This window comes from Misgurnus anguillicaudatus, chromosome 1, assembly GCF_027580225.2.
Source record: "Misgurnus anguillicaudatus chromosome 1, ASM2758022v2, whole genome shotgun sequence".
Classification (NCBI taxonomy): Eukaryota; Metazoa; Chordata; class Actinopteri; order Cypriniformes; family Cobitidae; genus Misgurnus; species Misgurnus anguillicaudatus.
This window is the reverse complement of record NC_073337.2, coordinates 18,065,254-18,089,396: the sequence shown is the minus strand read 5'-3', so window position 1 is coordinate 18,089,396 and position 24,143 is coordinate 18,065,254. Positions and strand designations below refer to the sequence as shown.

At 37.5% G+C, this 24,143-nt stretch overlaps 1 protein-coding gene across 1 annotated transcript in view; it reads left to right on the top strand.

Moving 5' to 3' along the window:
- Positions 1–24,143, top strand: part of nav3 (neuron navigator 3) — a 164,713-nt gene that overhangs the window by 65,278 nt on the left and 75,292 nt on the right. The window contains exons 4-6 of the mRNA XM_073867495.1: positions 834–906; positions 9,220–9,403; positions 18,118–18,186. Of these exons, the coding sequence (XP_073723596.1) occupies positions 834–906; positions 9,220–9,403; positions 18,118–18,186 (326 nt within the window). The remainder of the gene's footprint in view (positions 1–833; positions 907–9,219; positions 9,404–18,117; positions 18,187–24,143) is intronic.

The following is a 24,143-nucleotide window of genomic DNA, read 5'->3' as shown; positions in this document are numbered from 1 at the left end:
ACGTAAAATATAATTGCATGAAAAAACACCATTATGACAATGACAAAAAGGCTTCAAATCAACCACCAATGGACATTTCAGTGTCTCACAGCAAATCTCCCTTGACTTTTCTTCCTGGTCTATGTTGTATAGACAGAATTAGTCTAATTGTACCCTTGGGCAATTCCTCAGGCAAAGCTGAGTCAACTGTATTTGGTTTCGTCACAAACCCCGGGCCTAATGCACAGCACAATGCGCTCCACATAGTATCACACTCATAATGTGGTCTGACCTATTGACCAAACCCTGACCCGACCCGCTGTAAGAATTCCCCGACTTTCTGCCCTACGCTAATGCAAAATATGTGAGCCATGCCCATGTCACCACATGATATTATCACGCTTTTAGGCACTCAAGTGTTATTACTGTGCCTCACGCATGCTTTCTGCATCTGTCAGCGTGTGCGTGTAGGTGTGACACGCTGCCGTCCTGATGTCACACTCCAGGTCCGACCCACAAAGGTTAACATGGGGTCGTGACACTGTCTGACTCACGGTGACAAAAGAGCCTTTGTGGGCATTAAGCCGCCGATTCTTTATGGCAGAACGTTGGCACGCCTGCGTCTGCCAGGCAGACGGCACGTCAATGCAGACCTTTTTGCGGAAACCGCCATGCTCAGCGTCAAAGCCTTTGTTGAACTCTGAATGCTGGCAGGAATGTGTGTGAGGTTCAATAGATGTCTATCTGACATCACTGCCACACGCTCCCACACCATCCACATCCTCAATGCCACGAACATGTGCTGGTGACTTACTGTAGCCGTATTGCTGATCTCTTTGTTTTTTGTCTTGCAGATTGAGAATGTGGAGGCTTGTCTGAATTTCTTAGGGGCCAGAGGCGTCAGTATCCAAGGGCTCTCTGCTGAAGGTAAGACCTCCCTTTTAAATGTCTTTCTTAAAACCTAAAGATTTTTTGCTGCTATAGATCGGCACAGATGTGGAATTGTTATGATTAGGGGTCCTTGTTAAAGCAAGAATCCACTAACCCTATGAAACAAACTTTGGCATGCACCGCATCCTTGTGATGCTTTTTTCATGACAGCTTACTAAAGAAGCAAAAATATTCATTTGACTTTGAATTAGGGACCGTAGTTGAATCTACACTCTTAAAAAGAGTGCTTTACGATGCCATAGAAGAACCATTTTTGGCTAAATTGTTCTGTAAAGATCCTTTAACATCCACAGAACCTTTTTGTGTCATAAAAAAGTTCTTTATAGTGAAGTACGAAGAAGATGTACTGTAAGAAGGAAATGGTTCTTCAAAGAACCTTTGACTAAATGGTACTTTGAGGAACCAAAAATGGCTTTGTGAAGAAGCTTTTAAAGATGCCATAGAATGTAAAACTATATTTACTTAGGCATAGATGGTAATGACATATCGTGAGACTCAAAGATGATTGTTTCCTTCTTCTTATGTAAACCTCATGCATGCAAAAGATCGCTGGTTAGGCCAATGTCAGCATACCATCAACTGTGATGTTACAGTCGTGATGTACGCCCACATCTTTATTAACTTCAAATTCAAGGACCGTTCAAGGACCTTCCAGGTTCAATACCCTCAATTTCAAGGACTAAATGTGGGGACACATTTCAAGTGAGAGCAAGGTTACATCGTCTTACCTTTTAAGATACATTGTTACAATTCCCTTTCGAGGGAACTCGCGCTGTGTCACTACGGTGACACTTTGGGGATGCAGGGGTGGGTGCGTCTGAATGTGTATATCAAATTCAACCAATGGTGAGGCTTAACGACAAAGACAGGGTGATGCGGGAGCCAGGAAGTATATTGCTATCTGATAACGGCATTACAGGGACGCAAGAAGTATGGCAAGTGAGATGCAATGTCTTGTTCCCTTCTCAGGGAATAACAGTTACATACGTAACCCGAGACGTTGTGTCAAACACAACTATGCAAGAAAGCATTTTGGTATGAATCAACATTCGCATACAGAAGTTTTACTAGTGACGTTACATTTACGTTTTGCAGGTCTATATTAAAGAACACAAATTTACCACTCAGGAACATCCATTAACAATCTCCAAATAATTGATTGTTCCTCAAATTCTGTATCTTCGTCTTATAGAGGCTCAAACATATAAGGTCTGTTTGCACACGCACAGAGCTACTGAAATGAGCCGCTCTGAGAAACAGCCAATCAGAGCAGAGCTCAATATTATTATTAATGACCCTTTCAAATAAGGTAAAAATAGACCATTTATTTCTGGGGACAACTCCTAGGGTTTTAAATGTAAATCCGTTTCTGCATAATTTTTGCACTTAATAAAGTCTGTGTAGATATCAATGAACAATGTAATATATTGTATCAGTGCATTCTTTGGCACCTTTAAAGGATTAGTCCATTTTCTTAAAAAAAATCCAGATACTTTACTCACCACCATGTCATCCAAAATGTTGATATCTTTCTTTGTTCAGTCGAGAATTTAATGGACCCCAACACTTAACAGTTTTAATGCAATTTTAAATTGCAGTTTCAAAGGACTCTAAACGATCCCAAACCAGGCATAAGGGTCTTATCTAGCGAAACGATTGTCATTTTTGGCAAGAAAAATAAAAAATATTTTAAAGTGTTGGGGTCCATTAAAGTCCATTAAAATGAGAAAATCCTTGAATGTTTTCCTCAGAAAACATAGTTTCTTCTCGACTGAACAAAAAAAGACATCAACATTTTGGATGACATGGTGGTGAGTAAATTATTATTATTTTTTTTTAAGAAAATTGACTAATCCTTTAATCACCTTTATTTTTAAGAGTGTATGGACAAAAATATTGTACACTCTCAGAAATAAAAAAAGTGTAAAAAGTGTACTTTTTAAAAAGGGACCACCCAAGTGACAACTTTTGGACCTTTTGTACCTTTTTTTCTGAGAGTGTACTGGGAGTTTGACTGGGAGGAGAAGCCTTTTCACCAAACTTGAAAGAAATGAAGGTGCACCAAGGTTCCTTCACAGTTTGCAATAAAATACCAATTTCTGCTACAAACCCTAAAGCATACTATCACATTAAAACCCTCTCAACTAGCAACTGCCTAGCAACACATTGGCAACAAGGAGGCACTTTTTCAGAAAATGTACAAAGTCTAGTCTGTGTAAAGCTGCTGCATGATTATAATTATATACTTTATGCATAAATTAAATATGTATTTTAAATATGTTTTTCAGTATCAGTTTTATGTGCACAGTCAACTGTAAGTCATTCATTCAACTGCTCGAGTGTAAACACCGTGGATGTGTGGCACATTTGTTTGCTGTTTGTTTATACGGTCCGACAAATCAACTTTAGCCTCAACCAATGATGTGAGACTACTTTGTAGATTATTTCTTATTGCATATTTTTAAAGTAGCGCTCCGTGGTTTGCATTCGAGCCCACCGGCACAAGTTTCTCAGAACTGCTGCGCTGACAAACCACAAAGGTCCTTGACTTTCTTTTTAGCACAAATAAAAGCTCAAGTGTATTAAGTATGTTGAACGATACCTTTAACCAAAAGCAGCTTTAACAGCCAGCAGCCTGGATACTGTATTTACTGTCCTGCTAAATGTGGCATTATGATTGCACAGAGCTGCTATTTCAAAGAGCCCATAAATATACAGAGTATTGGGTTTCCCGGCTTGTTTCTCAAAGCTTTCATCGCCTACTCTTCCTTTTTTTTAGGTGTGTGTGTGTGTTTGCAGAGCATCTTTCCTAAAGATGTGAGCGGTAGCCTTAATTAAATTAGTTGTGGGTAGCTTTTGGGTTTGAAGCTTTGCATACGGTTGTGTTTAGTTTTTTATGAGGCACGGCGACTCTGAGCCTTTATTAAAAGAAAAGACTTTGTGTGTGTTTGATGTGCTTGAGCACTTTTTCTCAAGAAAAAATGAATGCAATAGTCTTTAAGATTTACATTGTTGCGGGATCACTGATGATGTGCTTCTTCATCAATGTTAATTTATTTAATTTATGCCATTCAAAGGAGCCCGTGGCAAAGAATAAATCACCAATAAGATTTTGTTAATATCTGTTTTCTGAGACAAATAAAGACTTCTGCTTTTCTGTTCCCAACAAACTGTGCCCAGATCTGAAAGTTGTGTGTTGGTAATGTTTTTTAACGGCTGTTCACCTTTTGACTTCTGCTGAATGTTTTTCTAGTGCTACTTCTCAACACCAGTCCAATAAAAATAGGTGCAAAGTCTCAATATCCTTTTTCCTGCTGCGGTGGGTGTGATTTTGTGTGTCGAGTGTCAGCACACCCAGTGGGACATTGTTTTTTAAGTGCTGTTTTAAGTACAGAGCGCACCGTGACCTCTAAGCGCAGTTGGCTTTGATCTCATTGGCCGTTAGGATCTGGTTTAAAATGTGCAGTTTATTACAGAGCGGGTCAGCTCTCAAAGATTTCAGCTCTCGGGGTTAGAAGGGTCACCTTTACCATTGACCTGATCATGAAACCCACCATGACAGAAACATACACTTGTACTGTATGGAGAGACCTGCGCACCTGATGCTAGCTGAGGAGCCACTTCCTCTGAGCTATTAAATCCTTTCACCCAAATACAAATCCTCACGGGTTTTCTAAAAGACATGAGTGACCTTTAAGAAGTTATGAGGTGTTACAATTGGGTCATTAATGGAATAGTTCACCCAAATATGAAAATTCTGATAATTTATTCCCCCCATGCCATCTCAGATGTACAGTATATGACTTTCTTTCTTGAGTTGAACGCATACAAATATATTTAGAGAAGTAAGTAAAAGTGAAAGTATAAACTTACTTCTAAGTAGTAGTAAGTGTTTGCATACTGTAACTGGCCATTGTGGACAGAGAATGCAAGACAATGAGGAAGTATTCAAGGTCACATTACTGTAAATAGACTCAGATAATGTATTCACACTTCTCTTTTCCCCTTAATAAACTCGTCTTAAGGGAGGCATTCAGAAAGACAGCAAGGCCTAATGACTCCAGATTTAAACTTCTGTACAAGTATAACAAGTCTGTTAATTAAAAGCCAACTTTTACTTCTGTGTTATCAAGTTAGCTTCTGCTCACTGCGGCGGGGAAAATATTTGTGAATACATTGTGAAATATTAGCAAGTTTTTGCAGATTTAAATAAAGGGAATGAATTAAAAGGGGTTGTATCAAAAGCATTACGATTGTCATATCAATAGCTACGTTTACATGGACACCTTTTGCCTCAATTGTAAGGAAATCATTTTGATTGATAAATCCTTTCATAGCGTTTACATGAGCACTTAATAATGTGATCGAATTGATGTGCGTGTCTATATGGCACAAGCTTTAAATCAGATTTGATCATTTGACATGCACACTTTGCACAAATATAGTTTTACGCTGTTTCAAGTGTGCCCAAAAAGCGTGTTTGACTCGTTTGACTTCACAAGGTGCTACAGAGACCGTCCGCGAGACTACGCGTTTGTTGCTCAAAGTATAAATCATGGACTGACTGGACAACGCTTTCTTGTATCACTTTACAGAGGATTGGAAGGAGATAGGGAAAATTTAAGATTGATAAGCTCAACAACACAAGCTCACGTTCTTTGCGTCATACGTCATTACCAGTGGCGGCCGGTGACTTCTTTTTGTCGTGGGCACTCAAAGCAAAGTTTGTCACAAAATGTATGTAGCCCGTCATGTGTTTGGTTCCTTATTTCAAAATATGTGTTCTGCGCGTTGAGTTCTTGTATGTGCATCACTTGTTTTGTCAAAATAATTGTCTAGTGCAGATGCGTCCTCACTCACGGTTTTGATGCTTGTGCAGCAGGCTCTTATTTTGACAAAACACTTGATGGACATGGTTCACATGACGCAACAAACACAGATTTTGAAAACGCAAGCAACACACACTCTTAACACTTATTTTGAATTTGCGCCCCTCGGATGAGCAGTCCAGTAGGAATAAACCTCCAATACAATTGTCTATGTAAACGCAGCTAATGACTCTTGATTTAAGCTTCATTTTTGTGGACATGTTTTTGTCAGCTTGACACAGTAACCCAAAAAGTTGTATAGTAGTTGACATACACTCTTTAAAAATAAAGGTGCTTTAAAGGATTATTTATAGTGATGACATACACCAGTGTTTTTAACCGGTTGCTGGGGCCCACAAATTTCCAAGGGGGCCTCAAGATGACTTAAAAATATCAGACAAAACAAGTATTAAACCCTTCAGATCAGATTTTTTCCAGTGTTTTATTAGTGTTCTTTATTTTGATTGGTTGATCAGTATTTTTATTGGTTTGAACCACAAAGCATGTGATGTCCATTCCAGTGGACGCAGAGTCTGAAGTGGTTAAAATAAGCTAAAACAACCAAGCATTGACTCTTGTCGGAATGTGCATGGTCTAATTTTGAGCTTCAGGCAAAAGAAATGTAGCCTGACGTTGTCATACTCAATTCTAGTCAGAATTTGAGTCTGATACCGCTCCATTGAGCTATAATTATGAGGCGTGTCTCAACCGAAAAATGCCTCTGCACTCAATTGGATAGACCTACGACCAATCAGAGCAACATAGTGTGTGACGTATGTTGAAATTACGTCTTTGCAGCCTGCCCAAACTGCTAGTTATTTCGCTACAATGACACTAACATTGTGATTATACTGAGTTAGCGAATGTACATCAATACCTATTATGTTTACAACATTTCGTTTATATCACAACATGAAGTATTTACTAAGTCATAGAGTAAGACTATCTCTTACCATTTGTACGTTAGGTGAACTTCATCCAGGACGATACCCATTACGTTGGCTTGAAAATATTGGAGCCTAGCATGTCCCTCCACTTATTCAGCAACCACGATTCCGGGCTTCCGAAAAGAAGCTGGCAACGACCGCTAATTATATCCATCTCGTCATGCACGCTGAGTTGCATCGCCGTGATAACGTTAGCCATTTCAGTTGCGACCAACTTTTGCCGAATAGGAAGGACGGCAAAAACATCAACAAATGCCCTGCTCGCGTTTCTCTGTTCTTTTAAAATCAATGCTCTGTCGATATCTTTTAGAACAGACTCATTGTCAGAATCCACACATCTGAATTCTACAGCGGCAGCCATTCAACACACGCGCTCTTTGGTGACGTGGTTGATTACGTTACTGTTGATTATCTGTCCATCATCGTATAAAGCCCGTCCTGACAATTTAATTGGTTCGACCAGCATTTGTCCAAGCATAGTAGCTCCTCAACGGAGAAACCCCAGACCCATATTCCCGTTTTCAAAATCTTGTGGGCGGGGGTAAGATCGGCTGGCACCCAGGCTAAAAGAAATGTTGATTTTGGTCGAAATTGAGGTTTTCATAAAAATAAGTGCATACAGACAAAACCTCCACATCTAGTGATCTTAATGCTATATATATAAAAGGCTGCGATAGACAAATTATTTTCGGTTCCCCAAAGAACCATTTAGTCATTCAGTTCTTAGAATAATTATTTCTTTTGAACTTTTTACAGCCTAAAGAATCTTATTCTATTACAAAGAAGCTTGTGTGCAGCAGAGAAGAAATAGTGTTTTGTCATTATTTTAGTGTAAACATAACTAACAAATAGGGCTGGGAAAATATTAATTGTGATTAAGTAATTTTTGTGTGATGAGTGTGTGCTGTGTGTAATTATTATGTACATAAAAATACACACACATTCATGTATGTATTTAAGAAACATTTACGTGTGTGTGTGTGTGTGTGTGTGTGTGTGTGTGTGTGTGTATATATATATATATATATATATATATATATATATATATATATACTCTTTAAAAAGGTCCTAATATGTACCATTTCGATACAGATATGTATATAATCGGTACCATATGTACCACTGAGGTACCAATATGAACCCTTTGGTTCCAATAAGTATCTCTAATATGAACTCTAAGGGAATAGGGAGTACATTTTAAAAGGGTACTGCCCCAATGAAAGCAGTACCATACACTGACGTAGTGTATAATAACCATAGGTATTATTTTAAACATAAATAATGTTTATGTCAAATGCTGGTGAACATCATATGGTCATTCTAATCGCTCAATCTGACTCAGCTATAACGCATCTCCCTTGCTTAAACCTTTGCTAAAATCCAAAGTGCTCCGTATGCTGTTGCTCGGAGCATCTGTGAGTAAAACAGTCATTTCTTCCATTAATGCAAGCGTACTAAAAGTTCTTACAAATTAGCCAGCCAGCATAAATACCTAAAATCCTTGCTTTTTCCCCATTGACCTGCAGTAAACTGCAGCGAAATGTAATATTCCGATAATATTCCTGCCAGGACTTTGCCAGCCGACCCAGAAAATATGTACCATCTGAGCATTTTGTAAAAATCAAATAGAAATTACATCTGCACAGATTCCCAAATTGAACCGCAGGAAGATTAATAACCCCAAACATCGCTGACGGGCGGAACAAACACTGTCAGAGAGAATCCGAAATGTTCTCTTTACCGCTGCGTCAGCGCCGCTTACCGCTATTCTTCAGTCGCTTTCAGCAGCAGCCATTAACGTCGTGTATGAATGAGGTCCATTTTAAAGATGGGCATGAGTCTGGAAAGCAATGCTGGCAAGCAGAGCGCAGACAATCAATGCCTCTGCTGTCATCTTCAATATCTTATATCTATGATCTGAGCTACTTTGGTCTGGCTCTTATTCAACCTCACAGCTTCAAGTTTGGAAAAGGATGAAAAGTGTCCATTTGCAAAAGACCCAATAGCCGCTGGCCTTGCATCATCTCCCAATCAGGATATTAGTTTTAGTGTTTTGCCTCCACATCAAAATCTCACAAAGAAAATGTATCAGATGCTGTATTTAACTGCTGTTTACGAACGTAAAACATCTAATTTAGGCCTTTTTCTGACATGCTAAATAAAAACAAACTACACAGTCACATGACTGTGCTAAACTGGGAATCTCTAGACAGACGCTTATTGTCGTGTGACCCCACTTCTACATCACTTCCTCATTCAGAGAACAGAAGTAGCATCTGTTTCACCCAAATTCACAACCGATGATTATAAACACAGCTTGCACTTCCTTACAATAAGAACATGTGACGGAGTGACGATGTGTTTTGATCTCCAGTATGACCAAAAACCAACAGCAAATGTGTCCGTGCTGTTGTCTGACTAACATGTTTTTAAGGATTAGCGTATCATCCCTATCTGTTGTGTTTGATCCTCAGAGGTGTGTAATGGGAATCTGAAGAGCATTCTGGGTCTGTTCTTCATCCTGTCACGCTACAAACAGCAACAGGCGCACCAGCAGCAGTATCTGCAGTCATTAGTGGAGCTTCAACAGCACGTCACACATCAGAGCACCGGGGCGGCGCCAGTGAGCCAACACAAAACACAAGACATGCAGTCCAGGTAAGACACTTTAGTTTTAGATTAAGTCATGCTTTAAGGGGAATCAATCATGACTTAAGAATACAGTATTTTAACCTTAACGTAACCTAAAGGCCGAAGTATAGATCCTTTTACTGTTAGTACACAATTGATGACGTAGCAATGTATGCGCGCACATTTTGGCAACGGATGTATGGCAATTAGTGCAACCGTATTTTATATTAGTGCGTAAACACAACAAACAGACATTTTTATGCTGGGAAACTGTTTTGATAAATTTTAGAACCACTTTTATACACGTTAGAACCACTGGGGAACAACACCACTTCCATTGCTAAAATGCGCATGCAGGCTATTTGATCATGTGGGCTGTAAAAAAGTCTATAAAAAACAATCATCTAACTTAAATATTTTTCGAATGACAGGGCCAAAGCCAAAAAGTCTTTCTTTGTGCTCTGCTCTCCCTTATTTTTCCAGAATCTTGTTTTATTAATATCAGTTTTGGTGTTTATATAATAACTGTGCATTTTTGACTTTTTTAAAGAATTAGTCCATTTTCTTAAAAAAAATCCAGATAATTTACTCAACATCATGTCATCCAAAATGTTGATGTCTTTCTTTGTTTAGTCAAGAAGAAATTATGTTTTTTGAGGAAAACATTCCAGGATTTTCTCATTTTAATGGACTTTAATGGACCCCAACACTTAACAGTTTTAATGCAGTTTAAAATTGCATGTTCAAAGGACTCTAAACAATCCCAAACGAGGCATCTAGCAAAACGATTGCCATTTTTGGCATAAAAAATATGCACTTTTAAAACACAACTTCTCGTCTTTCTCCGGTCCTGTGACGCGCCAGCGCAACCTCAAGTAATACGTTAAGAGGTCACGAATGACGTATCGAAACTACGCCCCAGGGTTTACAAGTGTGGAGAAAGAGGACCGTTCCGACGTTGTTGCATGTGAAATTATACTAATTAATGTCTTTGTGTCGGTTTATTGTTTAAAATGGTCCGCAAATGTGCGTTTTATATATGTAACACGTGACCTTTCCACGTTATTACGCAATTACGTGAGGTCGCGCTGGCTCGTCACACAGCTGGAGGAAGAAGAAAAGTTCTGGTTTAAAAATGCATATGTTTTATTTTTCTTTCCAAAAATGACAATTGTTTTGCTAGATAAGACCCTTATGCCTCATTTGGGATCGTTTAGAGTCCTTTGAAACTGCAATTTCAAATTGCATTAAAACTGTTAAGTGTTGGGGTCCATTAAAGTCCATTAAAATGAGAAAAATCCTGGAATGTTTTCCTCAAAAAACATAATTTCTTCTCGACTGAACAAAGAAAGATATCAACATTTTGGATGACATGGTGGTGAGTAAATTATCTGGATTTAAAAAAAAAATTACTAATCCTTTAACAGTACATACAGTATAACTGTACTGTAAGTGTGTATGTGTGTATCAGTAAAAAAGGAAGGCCGTCTCTGTGATGTAAATAGAAAAGTAATTTTAGCAGCGGCTAAACAGAGAAGATGCCACACATGAGTAGCATTACACAGCCTGGCTCGGGTTACCTGAACCAGAATGCATTTGTGTATGTGTGTGACAGTCAGAAAAAGCATGTGTTTGCGTTTTGTATTGCTGGGATCTCTGTCGCTGTCAGCATAGGCTGTTAGCTGGATGACAGAGATGAGAGAGTGTTTGCTGAGTGTGAAGAGAGGAGAAAAAGAGATGAACAGAGTAAAAGACAACAGCTGCCCCTCGGTCTGTGAGGGCCCGTGGGATCCCTCTCAACTCAGATCCAGCAATGACAGGTGGCCCGAGGACCTTGGACTCATTCATACTCACACACACACACAAGTTTAGCATTCCACTTACAATATATGACATCAGCAAGCCAGACTGGGCCAGGAAAGTAAATACAGTGCCGGCAGATAACCATCACAGTTTTTGTGTCCAGCTTTAGACATAGTCAGATTAAAGGAAACTGTGAAGTGTTTCTTCTTAAGCGTTTATGGTGATACAGGTGTTAAAACGGGCTGAATAGCTGTGTGTGTGCTGTATTAGAAACGTGAATCCGGGCGATTCATCAACTGGGCTCTCTTTGCCAACAGCACAGAAATGCTTCAAAAGACTCTTAGGGGATTTTAAAGCAGTTTAGCTTACTGGCAAAATTGTGTCGCATAGTGGGTCAATAAACACATTATGCTTAATCACATTGCTATGCATTTTTTCAAAGGTAATTGGCGGTTAAAATGGTCTTTCTGACAATGTGCTAACCGTATGCGATACGACAAGTTGCCAGCAAGACACGATCCCTGCCAAACAAATCATTTACATTTCTGCATTTGGCAGGCACTTTAATCCATCATGATAATGCATAATGCATTTAAGCTACCTGTATATACATATATTTGATCAGTATGTGTGTACACTAGGGTTCGAATCCACAGTGCCAGCCCGAGCCTCTTGGGGCCCTAAGCAGAATTTGTTTGGGGCCCCCCTCCCACCATGTTTTTATTAAAAAATAAAGAAATTACAAACATTTATAAAAAGAGCAAAGTTGCACATTAAGTAAGGGCTAAAATTAGCATTATGTACAGAAATCAAATCAAAAGAATCGTATCACGTATCAAATCGTTTATTGTATGAATTAAATATAATTATTATTATTTTAGAGCTACAGAAGTGATTTTCTCTTTGTCTTGGATTGTTTGATTAACATTAATGACACAGACTTAAGTAGGTTAACTGAGGATACTGTCTCTTTAAGAGAAGCACAGACCTGGTTTCTTCCTAATCTATGCATAAACCTAAACAAATTTTTTATTGGAAAAAGAGTACTGTGGAGATTATTTTGTTTGTATGTGCCCTGTCAAGAACAGAAAGATTTTATGTTCGCTTGCTTTCTGAAACGCGTCTCTCCATGTGTGCACTACTGAGTGCACTTAAACGCACGCTCGCGCACACACAGACGAAGGACGAATTACAAACGGCGCAGCATAAAACGTTACGTTGTTTTTCAGTGCTCTATTCCTCAAATGTATGTTAATGGACTACAGTATGGCACACATTTAGGACCCCTTGAAAAAGAGATGATGCATCTCAAGGGGCTATCCTAAAATAAAAATAATAATAAACACACTAGCGTAACTTTCTCCAAAGTTTAAACATCAAGTGTTCTGATCTTTAAAGGGCATAGTTGGACCTGACACATTCAACCGCATGTGCATCCAGAAAGCTGCTCACTTTAGTGCCTTTTTGCGAGTTAAATTGTTTAAAATCACTTGAAATGTTAACATTTGCAAGCCTTTGAAACACGTGCAAATGATAAACCCTCCCTATTTAAATTTTGCGTATTAATCCGCGAATCGCATGCAAGCCGAACCGTGGGTCGATAACCGATCAACTTCGATCTGTCACACCACTAGATGCTGCTGCACAAATTAAACATCCTGTAAATAATCATGCAAACATACTTTTATTTTGCTCTTTTTTTCTCCTCCTCTATCCTTTTCTTCTTTCTCTTTTTGGCATCAGAGGGATACATCCTTTTTTGTGACATGGCTTATCATTTATTACAGTGACGCGCACTTGCGCGCCGGCGCAAATTGTCAATGCACCAAGGTGTCTATATTGCGCATGACTCAAACGCTAGCACTGAAGACACACAGCAGTTGTCAGAATTTGCAAAATCTCCAAATCAGAATTATCTTGAATTATTCATTTATTCATTCGTATTCATTCATTCATTTATATTACTTGTTTAAGTTATTTAATTGTAAAAAAAAATGATTGGGGGCCCCCTGGTGGTCAGGGGGCCCCAAGCAGCCACTTAGTTCGCTTATGCCTTGGGCCGGCCCTGTGAATCCATGATCTTGGTGCAGCTATGGCCTTCCGATTGAGCTACAGGAATGCATATATTTTTACAACTATACTGGCAGAATTTTACACTGGTGATATTAGACTAATACCTTTTGAAACCAAGAAAACGTATTGCGATCCAATAGTTGTGCTTATTGTTCAGTTTTTGTGATATCCTCAATTCAGTGCCTAAAAATGTAGGCATTTAACCCCGACACCATGATACCAGCTGAAAATTAATCGTCTCATAAACTTCTAAATACCAAAATTCAACACTGTCTAATGAAGGGTGTGCTTTTTATAAAACACACACATGCTGGTTTTACCCATAGGCACTGCTCCCATTTACAGTTTTAGAGATCCAGGCTTTCTTTAGCCAACACCTGCTAGAATGACTGACAGGCCTGAGAGAGAAAGAGAGAGAGATAGAGAGAGAGGAATAGCTGGACACTACGGTGCCTTTTGGTCTGGGGAAGATATGGGGGGTGAAGTGTCATCCCTCCCTCTCAGCGCACCATGTCCCGAGGTGAACGGCTCGACCCGGTGGTTTCATGCTCACGATTGCCTGCCCCTAACTCACAGGACAGGAAGAGCCGACTGTCCTATGGGAAAAAGTCTGATAGCAACAGGTATAGTAACAGTGCGTGTGTGTGTGTGTGTGTAGGCTTGTGTGTGCTGACCGTGTTACACGCAGACACAGAATGTGCTGTAGGTTATACAGGAGGTTTGACTGAGGAGCTTTGAGTTTGACTTTGTAGTTTAGTTTCAGTCGTAGCTGTTCTGTATATTGGGGCTATTGTGTTCCCATTTTAATTGGATTATTATTCTGGGTTCGCAGTGTGAAATGTTATATTTAGGTGTTTAGTTCCTTTTTTGGAGGTTATCTGTTCTGCTTTGAAAATGAGATATTTCTCTCTTGGGAGGTAAGTTTTATAACTCATTTTATGGTTTGTTGAACTTCTCTCAGTTTTAAGAGGGCGGTCATGTGCTGCTTTTTTTGTTATTGAAAGGCACACTGCAAAAAATGACTTTCTTACTTAGTATTGTCTTGTTTCAGTAAAAATATCAAAAAATTCTTAAATTAAGATGTATTTTCTTGATGAGCAAAATGACCTAGGAAAATAAGTGTAGTTTTTAGACAACAAAAAAATAAATAAACTTTAAGTAAATTAGTGCTTAAAACAAGCTGCCAATGGAATAAGAAAAAATTCTTCAAATAAGTTTACTTTTTTCATAAACACTTAATTCAAGAAAAAATTTCTAATTTCATTGGCAGATTTTTTTGCTCAAATTCACCTAAATCTTAATTATTTTTTTTATATTTATTTTTCTAGGTCATTTTCCTCATCAATAAAATACATCTTAATTTAAGATTTTTTTATATTTTTAATAAAAAATGAAAAAATACTAAGTAAGAAAGTCAAAGTGAATTTGTATGATCTCCAGCAACCCTAATTGTTAAGAATAATATGAAGATTTTTTAAAAGTGACTATTGCACAGCTGGTACGGTTTCTCACTGGGAAGCAATGTCTAAATGCGGCTTAACCAACACTGCCTCATGGCAACAGATTTATTTCTGTAATTTTCAGATTCACCAAGAGCTTTCTTTGAAACTTCTCTAAAAAAACTTCTAAAAAAATTCCACCGTCCTGTCTCGTTTGAGTTCCTCTTTGAGCTGGTGTAAAAACGATGGGCCATATTAATCATACAGACATGAACATTCTCTCATGAGAGATTGAAAGAGAGAACAAGACTGTCTTAGCGTCTCACCGGACCTGTCTTCGGTTACAGTGCTTGTTAACCTGCTGTCTTGCTCTCGTTCTTGCAGTCGGCTGAAGTCTTTGTTGCTCCTCAGGGTCTTACTTTGAGGAGTGTGTAAATTTACGCCAGTTCCTTGTTATGCACTCACCATAGAAACTTATTAAAGTGAAATGACTGTGGTGGTCACCATGGTCACCTCCTCAATTCTGAACATACACTCCTATATTTTCACTCACTATCTGCAATTTCTGGAAATGTTAGGTCAGCTTGAACAATGATGATTGTTTGGATCAACTGACTTGAGTCTTGGTGAATCTTAAATCGTCGTGCTATCTAATATGTTGCTATTGTCTTTGGTTCGCTCATTGGGTGATTTGTAAGGCACACTTCCACATTTATATTTATCCATTTGGCAGACGCTTTCATCCATTTTAAAATATACAGTTAGGTATACTGAGAATCAAACACATGACCTTTGCGCCCAGTTACATCTACAGTAATTGGATCTTTAAAAAAACAACAGACTGTTGTCATCCAGGTGCTGTTTACATATCTCAGTACAGTATATTTGAAGGCCAATTGGACATGTCTTGTTTTTGGAGGCCTTTCTTTTATGCTTTGACGTTTAGCACGCTTTATCCATTTAAAGACCTCCTCTGCATTCATAGACCTTCGCTCACAAACCAGCTAAATGTGAAAACTTGTCAAGGCACATTTACCACCTAGACACGATATACCCAAACAAACATCAACACACCCAAACAAACAAAGGTAGTGGCAGTCAGCTGTCAGTGACACTGGAAAGAGATTTCAGTGCTATACAATGGCCAACTGCTTGTGTGTGATTGTGCTTTGGCCTGGGGGATTTTGGTTTTCTATATTTATATATATGTGTGTGTGTGTGTGTGTGTGTGTGTGTGTGTGTGTGTGTGTGTGTGTGTGTGTGTGTGTGTGTGCATGTGTTGTAAGTACAAGTCCTGCCAGCAGCGCCTCTATCCATCATATATTCGATTTGACAAAATGCACTCATTCATCTCAGCCTCGGACAATGTCTTCTTTGTCCTTAAATGAATTTGTTTACAAACCTTATTAGTACTTTTACCAAAACAGCTATAAATTGTTTCCATTAATAATATTACAGTTTAAAACAACTAATAAATTGATTAGAGAAAGTACATACAAGCTCTGCTTTCACGTTTTAGCCCTTAACTCAATTAGCAACAACGATTTTCTATTTATGGCCCTTATAGGATTACACCACTAACAAAAACACATAACACTTATTCTTAATTCAATCTTCCTATAAGTAAAATTGGTAACTCTTTACTGGAATCTGATATATACATAATCTGATTATATCTATAATATATATGTATGCATACAAACAATTTAAAAAAATTTAAGAATGATAAAAAATCCCAATTTCTGTGTATTTTTAATTGCCTATATTCATTTTTTATTGAACATGTAATACTTATCTATTTTTACTGCATTAAAAAAAGTGCATGAGGCTTGTCTGACATGATGTAACATTTTTATAGTTCAAATTCTAAAATATGACCCTGGTCCACAAAACCAGTCACAAATATTTGTCCAAAAGATTACTTCAATTGGTAACACCTAAAAAAATTAGTTAAATAAAATGTTACATGTTTATAAAGTTGTCGGAGCCGATATTGTAGTGGGCAGCGCTCCGACATGTGGTGCTTTTGCACTTTCAACGACCCAAGTTTGATTTTCGTCTCGTGGTCATTTGCCGATCTCATACCCCTCTCTCCTCCCTGTACTTTTCTGTCCTCTCTAATCACTGTCAAATAAAGGCAAATATGTTAAGATGTATAAACTTAATTAATTGTCTTACTTTAAGTAAAAAATGAAGGTGAAAAAATATTTAATATTTTTTGGTGATACCAATTGAAGTAATTTTAAAGTTGATCCAACTTTTTACAATGCACAACTATTTGGAAAATCTGGTATCTTAGGATGTAAAAAAATCTAAATACTGAAAAATCGTCGTTAAAGTTGTCCTAATGAAGCCCTTAGCAACACATATTACTAGTGCTGCCTAATATGCGAAGTTTGCAGAATAAAAGTTTATGTTTACATAATATATGTGTGTGTACTGTGTATAATAATTATGTATAAATACACACACACACACACACACACACACACACACACACACACACACACACACACACACACACACACACACACACACACACACACACACACACACACACACACACACACACACACACATATATATAATTAAGAAACATTTGCATGTACATATACATGTTTATATTTATATATCATTAATTTTATATATAATATTAATATTTATTATAGAAATATATTTATTTCTTAAAATTATACATGTATGTGTGTATATTTATATATACATAATTATTATACACAGTACACACAAATATATTATGTAAACAAAAACGTTTATTCTGCAAACAATTAGTCGCGACTAATCGTGAGGCAGCACTACATATTACTAATGATAAACACATTTTTTGGCATAAAAATGTAATAAGTTTGACCAATACAATGTATTGTTGGCTATTGCTACACATATACCATGGGACTCATGACTGGTCTTGTGGTCCAAGGTCACAAATCTGACTTTTAGATGCTAAGTTTGTTTTTATTGTTAAATAATATCATAAGGTACAGGACTGTGTGCTATATTGTAAACATGCAGCTTAGACTTTCTCTCTGTCCTGTGAGTTTAGTTGTTATGGAGGTCATCCTAAAAAACTTTTGCATCCATGATTATGGTCAGGTATGCCAAAGATCCTTTAGCCTGTGCAGGTCTGTTCAACAGCTACTTGAATAGTAAGACAGTTGGTAGAATCGCACATACTTGAGCGACGTGTGACACATCATGTGAGTTGGCCACAAACACAGAGGCCAGACTGTGTGCGCTTGCACGTGTGCGCCCAACCCCGAAAACACTGATTCATCACTGATTCCCTTGTTGCATTAGAAAGATGCCACAGTTTGACAAAAAATTCAATCCAGTCAGTAACCTCATTCCTTTTTCTCCCCCCTCTTTCCCCCTTGTTCTCTCTCAATTTCTCCAACTGCCTGTTTACAGTCTCACCGCACGATATACAAGTCCGCCAGGTCACAGTGGAATAGCAGCACCTCAGAAGAAAAACACAAGGTAGAGTCTACTACTGTATCTGCTTGCTCTCGTTCTGCTCTCACACTTGAACTTCCTCCAGAGCTTCGGGCAGGGGACTAAGAATGGCGAATTATTGATTTTCAGAGCTGTATAGAGACGGAGCTGGGCGATGGAGGGTCATGTATGATGTAAATGCTTGCTTATGGGATCCTACAGTTCTTTAGCTGTAGGCTGGTGTTTTTCACTTCAAATGGTGTTATTCGGTGAGGAAATTGTTTAATATTGGGTGAAGAGTTGAGGTAGCACAATTCTGAGAGATCAAAGGTTGTGGGTTTGATTCCCAGGAAACACACATACTGAAAAAATGGGGGTGGCCCTGATTTGAGCCCCGGGTAGGTCAGGTGGCCTTTCTGTGTGGAGTTTGCATGTTCTCCCTGTGTCATGTATACTCCCGTTTCCTCCCACAGGCCAAAAACATACAGGTAAGGTGAACTGGAGATGACAAATAGCTCCTCCCCCAACTTATTAACCAGTTTTTGCCATAAATATAGCAATAGATGCTTGAAAGGCGTTTAAAAATAAGTCGTCTATGAATCCTACAGTCAATCTTGACAGTGTTAAATCTTGCAAATGCTTTTAACCAAAGTGACTTACTGTGCATTCAAGCTATACATTTGATCAGTATGTGTGATCCCATGACCTTTGTGCTGCCAACACATCACTTTACCAGCTGATTTACAGGAATTGTTGGCTGTTGTTGCCATTAGTTGTTGGCATCCTAAGCTTTGGCTGCAGTTGTCTGGCCCTGAAAGCATTTGCTGCGTCTTACTGGTGGGAACCGGCATGCTAGCAAAGCATTCTAGGCAGCCACGGGCCAAACTATGTCAGATATGTGTTGGACAATACTGTGTGGTATACTGTAGTGTCTATAGCACTTGCTTTACTGACACCATGATGAGTAGGATTCAACTAACTATACTCTTTGTTCGATGAAAACACATGCCTATATGGAGAGGAAAGGTAGTAGTTTACTTCGACGCTTCTGGAGATTAGAGATTTCTACAGTATGACATTTAGATATAGTGTAAGGATGTAGAGAGCCATTCACATTGATAGAGATGTTATTGTTGGAGCTTGACGACTGATTGTATTGTTCATTGTATTGTACATACGTTGAGCTGCTGTATTGTTTGTCGACATTCCTGCTGGATGCCACAGCTAGTCATAGATTAATTTTTTTTAAAGCAAATAGAGATGTGTTGCCAATAAAAATCATTTGACGTCATTTGACTGACATTTAAGGAGTGTAATATTATACATTGTCCGAAAAAATTGTCAAAATATGTACATTAGCTGTCAGTGGGGCGTTACCATTTCAAAAAGTACAGGGTTGCACCTAAAGAGTGCATGTTAGTACTTCAGAGGTACATATTTGTACCATATAGAGATTATTAGTACCGCAAAGATACATATTAGTATCTCAAAGGTACACTCTAAAAATGGCTGGGTTATTTTTGACCCATGTTGAGTAAATATTGGACACAGCTGGGTTAAAATTGACCCAATGCTGGGTTGATTTAACCCAACTGCTGAGTTTTTATAACTCATGGCTGCATAAACAACCCAACATTGGGTAATTTTTAACCCAGCATGTGTTTTGTCCAATATTTACATAACATGAGTAAAAATAATGCAGCAATTTTTAGAGTGTACATTTTGGTACCATACTGCCCCAGTGACAGCTGTAAACAAGGTAAACAAATATCAATGCAGTGTGTCTGGCTCTCAATTTTAGACTTGGTTTTCACACATTTATTATATTATATTTAAATAATAAATTAAAATATATTATTTTATTTTTGAAAAAAGTATTGAAATTATATTATATTATATTATATGAGATTAGTAAAAAAAAATGTGCATTTATACTTTGTCAGTTTCATCAACAGTAGGTCTAACCTTTTTTATTTTATATCCTGATTTTTTCCTTTATGATTTATTGGCATTCTACTTTATTATTTTTTTGCATCAGACATAGTGGTCGACTACTCTTGTAGTATTTGTGCAGAGAGAAATCATAAAAATAGGGTTGCTTTCAGCTTTCATCTTCCCCACACTTGACTGCAGTCATTGGTAGTCGCTACACTGGGTCACTGTTCTTTTGTGCAAAGGTGAATTATGTTGGATTACTGGACGTGACCAAATCACATCTTCAACAGTTGTCAGTATGGAGTGTGATTGAATATGTTGTACTTTGATCTCCTGTCCATACACACCCTCACACATAGACTACAAGGTTATGATCAGGTTGGGAAACAAAGGTTGATTTGGCTGTATGTCTTCGAAGATTGTAAAATAAGAGACTGCAGGGGCTGTAACACAAAAATACACACATCGCCTTTGTTTCGTATTAGAGCTGGGCATAGATTAATTTAGATTAATCTCATGCAAAATAAAAGTAATTTTTTGCATAATATATGAGTTTGTGCTGTGTGTAATAATTATGTTTAAATAAATACACACACATTCATGTATGTATTTAAGAAACATTTACAAGTGTATATATATTTATTTATATTTTTATATATTCTATATTATATATAAATAAAAAATTAGTGCTGGGCAAAGATTAATCGCGATTAATCGCATACAAAATAAAAGTGATTTTTTGCATAATATATGTGCGTGTACTGTGTCTAATTATTGTGTATATTTAACCACACACACATTCATATATTCATTTCAGAATTGTTTTACTTATATATAATTTTTTTACATTTATTTTTAATATAGAATATATAAAAATATAAATAAATATATATAAACATGTAAATGTTTCTTAAATACATACATGAATGTGTGTGTATTTATTTATACATAATAATTACACACAGCACATACTCATATATTATCACTTTTATTTTGTATGCGATTAATCGCGATTAATCTTTGTCCAGCACTATAAAAAATATATATAAATAAAACATTTCTTAAATGTACATATATGTATGTGTGTGTGTTTACATATACATAATATTTACACACAGCACAAACTCATATATTATGCAAAAAATTACTTTTATTTTGTATGAGATTAATCTAGATTAATCTATGCCCAGCTCTATTTCGTATACATCAGACACATATAAGACCTTGTTTTGCAAGATTATCGTGTTGTAATTGGGGTTACAGTGTTACAGAATCCCTTATACTCACAAACAAACACACACACACTGGCCTGCAAAACACTGCTCAGCTTTAGATACCAGGTAGTCCTAAATCATGACTAAACTGTGTTTATACTGAGACACTATCCAGATTATCACAGCTGGCAATATGTCCTGCACAACAGTTTAATGCGCAGAGACAGAGTTGCATGATGGGAAATTTGCGAGTGATGAAGCGGTGACATTAGACGTTTGATGAGACATGCATCTAAACAACATTATCTTCTGCAATCCATCTTTCATAGATAATCTATTTGCTTAGATGATTGTGTCATTGATGAAAATGCCATATGTTAATGCAGATTTCAGATGGGTGTGTTGGGTAATATTAGTTCACAATTGTTTAATTGAAACTAAAAGGCCTTTATTAGGTTTTTAATGTTGGCTTGATTAAATTAACTTTGTTAAGAAATATTTTTATTTGTGTGAGTGTTGACCGATTTTAAACTCCTGCTGTTCTTTTCCTCTGTGGCATGTTTATGAGATGTTGTTGGACTGTTGTGTTACGGGTCACTTTGCCCAATTATGAACTGGCAGTGGCATGTAATTACAAGCTTTTGTGGTGGTAAATCATCAACAATTGTGAATGCAAAACAAGGAACTACAAAGAAAAACACACAAGGATGTACACATTTTTTTCGGGTAGTTTATAGTGTCCTTTAGATTAAATAAGAGTGGTTTTTATGTAGAAAAATAAGCTATTGAAGAAACCTCGTGTATTAACTCATTATTCTTAAATTGAATGCATTTATTGGTTTGCATGTTTTACTGTTACAAAAATGCATTATCATTACATTTACAATTATGTGTTGCATTTGGTATAGGTTTTTATCCAAAGTGACTTACAGTGCATTCAGTCTTTACATTATTTGTCAATACGTCCCCTTTTGGGGACCGAACCTGTGACCTTTGCATTGCCGACACAATGCTCTACCAGTTAAGCTACAGTAACACTAATTCGCTTTATATATATAAACAATTAAAATATATGGTATGTATTCATTTAGATGTTTGAGAAGTGTGTGTGTTGTGTGCAAGGGCATAAAATACGCAGGGGACACGTGGGACATGCCCCCCCCCCATTTGAAATAAGGATGATTATGTCCCCCACACTTTTTTACTGTGGTTCTGGCTAGAGGGGATACAGCTACAGCTCGTGAGATTTGGGGTTAAGGGTTAGGTTTGGGGGTATTATTAGGCAGTGGCAGCCGGTGACTTATATTTTCGACTTATATAAGTTTGTCACAACATGTATGTAGCACCTCATGTGTGTGGTTTGTAATTTCAAAATATGTGTTCGGCACGTCGAGTTAACCTATGTGCATCCATGTCTTGTCATTTATCATACACGGTTTTAACGCGTGTGCGGCAAGCACTTTTTTTTGACAAGACACGTGATGCACATGGTTCACATGACACAACAAACACATATTTTGAAAGCGCAAGCAACACACACGACACTCCGAACACTTATTTTGAATTTGCGCCCCTCGGAAGAGCAGCCACGAGCCGCCACTGGTATTAGGATGAAAAACAGTGGTTCTGGCTAGATAGGATACAGCTAAGACCTAACCCAGCAAGCAATTTTGGCTAAAACAAGTCAGTGAAAGTCTAATAGACAACTAACCATAGCCCAAGAATAGATAATGCGTATACATTTAGCATATACATTTTTCATGTAAAAGAAATAAAAGCAAAACACCTTGAACAAATGTTGACTTTGCTTACATGATGGAATATAGTACTTCTCCAAATTATTTTGGTAAAAACGACATTTAACCAAATTTAAGGTTATTTAGGGTAGAAGTGGGTTACTCATAGACTATATTGGGTCTATAGTTAGCCGTCATTTTACTGTCTCCGTTTTTGCTCGCTGGGAAATCATGTGCAATGTTGGGGTTAAGTTTAGATTTGGGGGTAGGATTAGGAAGAAAACTCATGCATGTCAGATGTGCGCGACCATCTGACATGCATGCCCGTAATGCTGCATCTTATGTGCCACGTGAAAGTAGGCAGTATTTTGTATCTGTGTACTTACTCTTATGCTGTTTGTTTTTAATGTTAATCACACAACAAACAAAGGAAAAATATTAAAGGATTAATCCATTTTCTTAAAAGAAAAATCCAGATAATTTACTCACCACCATGTCATCCAAAATGTTGATTTCTTTCTTTGTTCAGTCGAGAAGAAATGATGTTTTTTGAGGAAAACATTGCAGGATTTTTCTAATTTTAATGGACTTTAATAGAGCCCAACATTTAATACTTAACTCAACACGTAACAGTTTTTTTCAATGGAGTTTCAAAGGACTATAAACAATCCCAAACGAGGCATAAGGGTCTTATCTAGCAAACCGATTGTCATTTTTGACAATAAAAATAACAAATATACACTCTTAAAGCACAACTTCTCGTCATGTAGATCCGGTCGTGATGCGCCAGCTGACCCAACGCAATACGCCATGACGTCAAGAGGTCACAGAGGACGAACGCGAAACTCCGCCCCAGTGTTTACAAGTGTGTTGAAAAAGGACCGTTCCTACGTTGTTGTATGTCAACTGATACTAATTAATGTCTTTGTGGCAGTTTATTGTTTAAAATGGTCCGCAAATGTGCGTTTCATATATGTAACACGTGACCTCCCTACGTCACTATGCATTTACGTTAGGTCGCGCTGGACCTAGACGAAAAGTTGTGGTTTAAAAGTACATCTTTTTTATTTTTCTTGTCAAAAATGACATGTCATTTCGCTACATCAGACCCTTATGC